Here is a 5,268-nt window from a genome sequence, read left to right as displayed (position 1 = left end):
GTTGTCGCTTTGCCGCCCCTGCGGACAGACCCAGCGTGTGGGCCAGGAGCGCCTCCGCAACGCACTGACTGGGACCAAGTGCGGCAGAAAGTGCGCGCGTCTGACGCACGCACGGCGCCGCAGACCCGGCAGCAACTTGAACTGAGACGCGCAAAGTCGCCTCAGCGGGGGCAGGGGACGGTCGCACTCGGACTTACGGAGGCTTGAGGGGGCAGTTGTTCCGGCAAAAATGAAATTCGCGGAGCATCTTTCGTCCCATATCACTCCGGAGTGGAGGAAGCAGTACCTCCAGTATGAGGTGAATTGATTATTTTCACTTTTGCCGCTTTTTAAGGAGAATATCAAACCCTGCTGTGATGTAATATCGGGGGGGAAACTCATTCTACACACGTCTTTATTTTTCTTTATTAAAGCAACGATGGAGTTGAATTCGAACTTATTAGATCTGGTTGTTGTTTTTTGGTTTTTTTTAATGTATTTTCTTGCAATTCTACTTTTAGCCTACTTCTAATTGCAGTAGACTGTTAAGAGAACGGGTGCCCTATTGTTTATGGTAGGCAGTAGACTGCAGTTGCTGAGATCCAGGAGCATTTGGTGTGTTTTGTTACTATTAGTGGAGCTAAAATATATTTTTGTGGAGTTAGAAATATAGTAATCACAATTGCCAATAGCAAATTGAATTGCAAATTGTCGAATCGGTCTTTCCCCCTCTTTCCCTTAATGAATAGCATTCATAAATTCAGTAAAAAAAAGCTAGATAATTTTTTTTTAATTTACTGATATTATTCTGACTATTACTATATCTATTTACTACATTTATACTATAAGTGTTTTTTCAAATATATTTATCCTTTTATTTGCCTGCATTGCTTTCACCCCGTGTTTGCCAATAAATTAATTCTGCTTAAAAATGCAAAAAAATATTAGATTCATGGTTTACCTTAATTTTAATGTAAATTAAAGTGGCTATACATTCAGTATCAAAGTAAGAATATGAATAAAATCTAAAGCATGTTTTTTTTTTTATTATTGTTTCTGATTTTTCCTATTACAAACCAGTGAAACAAAAGGACTCCTTTCCATCAAGAACATATGACTGATCCATTCATTCCAAAATCCATGTGTAGTCAGCCCTTTAAACGTACATGATGAGTTGTGATATTTAATCAAATATTTCAAATAAAATTCCATTCAACCAATTACATTTTAGAATAGCTTTATAATTTTTTCAATATTTAATAATTTTTTCCTCCAAAAAAGAAAAAAAAAAAAAAAAAAAGAAAAGAAAACTCAAGCGCTTGAAACTGGTATTTAGTGTATGAGTGGCTTTTGGTTCTGTAGTTTGAAGCTGTTGGGACACACAGGCTTTGGTGGATGCTGCAGTTTTGGGTGATTGTTCACATTTTCACACTCCACTTCTCTTTGGTTCCTGTTAAGAGCCAGAGTGCAGACGTGCAATGACAGAGCCGCCAGCTCCATTCCATTTAGCTCTATGAATTATAGACAAAGACCAGTTCCATTCAACCTCAAAAGCCCACAGAACATCCTCAGTTAAATAGAGGCTGACTGCATGGCTTTCATTAAGAAAATATGCCCTTATGATGACAATAGAGCTGAATATTTGTTTTACTTGTAAATTGGATCTGATCACATGGATAAAAATGTTAGTTAGTGATTCACTGTCCAGTTTATGTATGAAAAACATCAACAGAAACCACTATATGTATGTTATACATATATAGTCTGTACATGAGATAAAGGATAAGCCTACAGTTGCATTTTTATTTAATCAGAATGTTTGGATATATGTTCACTATGTGGGCTCTTTGTATGTACAGACTGACGCATAGCGAGACCAGGGACAGACACACAGCATACCAGCCATTTTACACCTCCAGTGTTTGGCTCTGCATTCAGATGCTGACCTGAGATGGATGGTGAGATTTTTGTGTTCTGTCATCGCCATATGGTCTTATTGTTAAGCAATAAAAAACATTCAAGTTACAATGTTGGGGATTTTTTATTATTTATTTAGTTGTTTTAGAGTATTAACTATACATACAAGTATTAATCTCAGCAGGAAATTGCTGTTTTGTGGGCATAGATTGGAGTTTTCAACTGACATTATGAATGATGGATTTAAATAATTATAAATTGTTCCAAGGCATCCAAATGTCTGCAATGTTTCACATTTAAATTTGCTCCATAATAATTTCAATAATCTTTGTAATCAGTGATTTCTGATGTGATAGATATGATTGCCTGAACACTGAAAATCCTGCCAACCAGAGACCTAATTTTCCATTGACAATGTAAATTAGTACTTGAGAAGGCAGTATCCTCTTTATTTTATTGTTACTGTATCTTTAATTTTACTTTACTTACTTACTTATGTATCTATAAACTAATTCAAATCCAATTTATATGCACAAATATTGGTTTTACAGTGCAATAATTTATGTGAGATAGGAGATTGCTGCACTGTGTGTATTTAGGAGCAAGCGACGGGTGGAGAAAGAGAGTGAGAGAGAACTGCATAATCTGTTCATTGCTTTGAAATATCCCAAAACAAGGTTCAGTTTGCAAAAAGTCAACAGCCCAGACAACAACATACTGAAGTTCAGCCCCATCATTGTAATTCCCTTTTTTGCAACTTATCAGCCTTGTTTTAAACTCAATCTGCAGAGCGATGAGCCAACCAAAAGAAGCCTTTAGAGATACTTGAAAACATTTAATTAATACACACAGTAGGGATTTCACGTGATGTATTCGTCCAGTGTCGATCATCCATTAGTGCGCCAGTGGACACTGCAACCCCTGTAAAAGAGTAATTTTTTTATTCCTGTCTAATAGACCTGGAAAAGCACACTTTAGCAGGCTTATGCCTGTAAAATGGCATGGTGGCAAATACATTTTCAGCATGTTGGTTATATTGATCAGTACAAGCTCAAATATGACGAGCTCTCTCCGGCTGCATCTCCAGCATGTGCACTATAGTGGAGCTGACTATACAAATTGACTGTGGCTTTATGTGATTCGCCTGCTTTAATGAGCCGGCCAGATTAATTAACCTACCTGCCCACATTTCACTCTCCGCATTCTCCTATTTTCCTATTTTTAGAGTGCACCATTGTGTGGAAAACTGTAACTGTCTATTAAAAATTGCTCATCCAATTTGTATTAAGCTGTGAAGGATTCAAGGAAAGAGGCTGTGCCAGCAAAACACTATATATATGCTTAGAGGCATTGACAGTGTTATTGAGTGATGTACTTCTCGGGTGCATTATTCCTTCTACAGGGATTTCGGTTTATACTGACATGCAAAGCAGCTGTTTAGTATGGAAGTGTGTGTATAGGCAATTACAGCACTCTACAGCCCCAGAAACCTTTAAAGATAGAGGTAACACATTGGTTTAGAAAAAATATGTATTTTCCTCTAAATAGCTACTAACCAGGAATCATTATCATTGTTAAGCTGATTCAATGAGTGGGCTTCACAAAACACGGCTTTCCGACTTTGAGAACTGTCCTTGCTGTTTTATCTATTTTCTTAATATCTCAGGAGGGTTTTCATTACACGAGTGAGATTGTTTGTGCAGTGTGCAAGACCCGTCGAGCAGTGTTCTCTACTGGTCTTGGCTCAGGATCCACATTTGTCCTTCGTCATTAAGTCACGACCCAAGATTTCGACCATTCTACTATATTTCACAAAATGAAAAGTGCAGTAACCCACAATAAAGTTAGCTTTAGTGCCTATACACCCGTGGTCTCCTCTAATTGAAACTGCAACCCAGTTTTGGATTGGGTCCCACCGGTTGAAAACCACTACTGTGGAGCAACCCGGAGAAATCACACACTTAAGCGTTAGAGAGAGAGAGAGAGAGAGAGAGAGCTGCAGGTATGTGTGGGCTAGAGAACAAGCTCCTTATGTTTTTACCACTGCAGTCCAATCAGTCGTGTGGGTTTAAATGAGCAGCAGGAAAATGCTTGGGCAGAATCACATTTACATTTCAAACGAGTGGGGTGATATTATTTAGATCAGAAGCAGTTGCCTGCCTGCATATATATCTTTTCCTGTGGAACTTGATTACAATCAAGTACCACAGGAAACAGTTCAATCTCACCCTTCTAATTTTTAATTGTGATCTACAGTGTGATTTTGTAAAACAATTGATGAACTTGATCTACCCTAAACATAAAAGAGAATGTACAAAAATAAATATACTGCTACAGTATATTGCAGTGCCATCTGAACATGTTATACAATATGTGCGCTATGTATGAAACAGGGATGGCATGGGGACTTGCTGAGAACTCCCCCCTTCTCCCTCCATCTCTCACCTCATCCTCCCTCCCCCGCTGGGAAGACATCTGGTCTCAGACCAGACCTGCCCTCTGCTCCCCTCCTCCTCCCCTGCTCTCCGCCTCTCCTCCCTTCCTCCTGCAATCAGGGATCCACTCCAGACACAAAGCTAGGGATTCAGTCCTCTTCCACAATTGAAACGGACTTTCGGCTCCTTCCAGTTCTGACGAGGCTCCGCTGGTGCACACACTGTGATCCCCTTAAGTCCTGGACTCAACGCAGGCATGTCTCAACATGCAGCACATCTCAAGCATCTTAGTTATGACTGTCCCGTGCTCAAACACTCTGTTGAGGAGCTCAATCAACACATAACAGCAATTATGGGATTCAATTCTTGGGTCAATATCCAATCTGCAGGACTCTGTAGTGTATGTTTCCGTCCGTCAAACTCCCACACATCACATTTTAAGTACATGTATGTTTTTTTTGTTCATAATTACCATATTGGCACTAATACGTGTCCATTCCAACTGATAGCCCCATTAGGCCCAGCTTAGTTAATGTCTACAGGTTTCATCGCTGTTCGGTGACGAGCGAGCACGTTTGGCCCAATTCCCCCGGGGAGCCGCACTGCCTCCCTTCCCATCAGTGCAATCACCATGGCGATGCCTCCATCTTGATAAATGCCTGATTCATCTGTATTTCCTCTCGTAGCTCTTAGTCAGGGCTGTCTGGGCTTCCCAGAGTCACAAACTGGTTTTGGCTACAGGAGAATATGTATAAACGTTGCAGGATCCACATTTTCTGGCTGTTTATTTAGGCTTCAGCAGCATTTAATGTGTGGTACATAAAGAAATATAGGTCTATAAAATAAAGGAGCAATTATGCTCTTGCAAAAAGAAAAAAATCTGGCTTGATTTCTTCAGCTACACTCATTACAGTATGACTAGGAATATACAAATTTT

General features: G+C 39.5%; 1 protein-coding gene across 1 annotated transcript in view; it reads left to right on the top strand.

Moving 5' to 3' along the window:
• Positions 1–229: 229 nt before the first annotated feature.
• Positions 230–5,268, top strand: part of xpr1a (xenotropic and polytropic retrovirus receptor 1a) — a gene marked incomplete at its 5' end in the record, with an annotated part of 89,410 nt that continues 84,371 nt past the window's right edge. The window contains one exon of the mRNA XM_080002666.1: positions 230–298. Coding sequence (XP_079858792.1) covers positions 230–298 — 69 coding nt within the window. The remainder of the gene's footprint in view (positions 299–5,268) is intronic.

This window comes from Zeus faber (assembly GCF_960531495.2).
Source record: "Zeus faber genome assembly, chromosome: 1".
Classification (NCBI taxonomy): Eukaryota; Metazoa; Chordata; class Actinopteri; order Zeiformes; family Zeidae; genus Zeus; species Zeus faber.
This window is presented reverse-complemented; position numbering and strand designations above follow the sequence as displayed.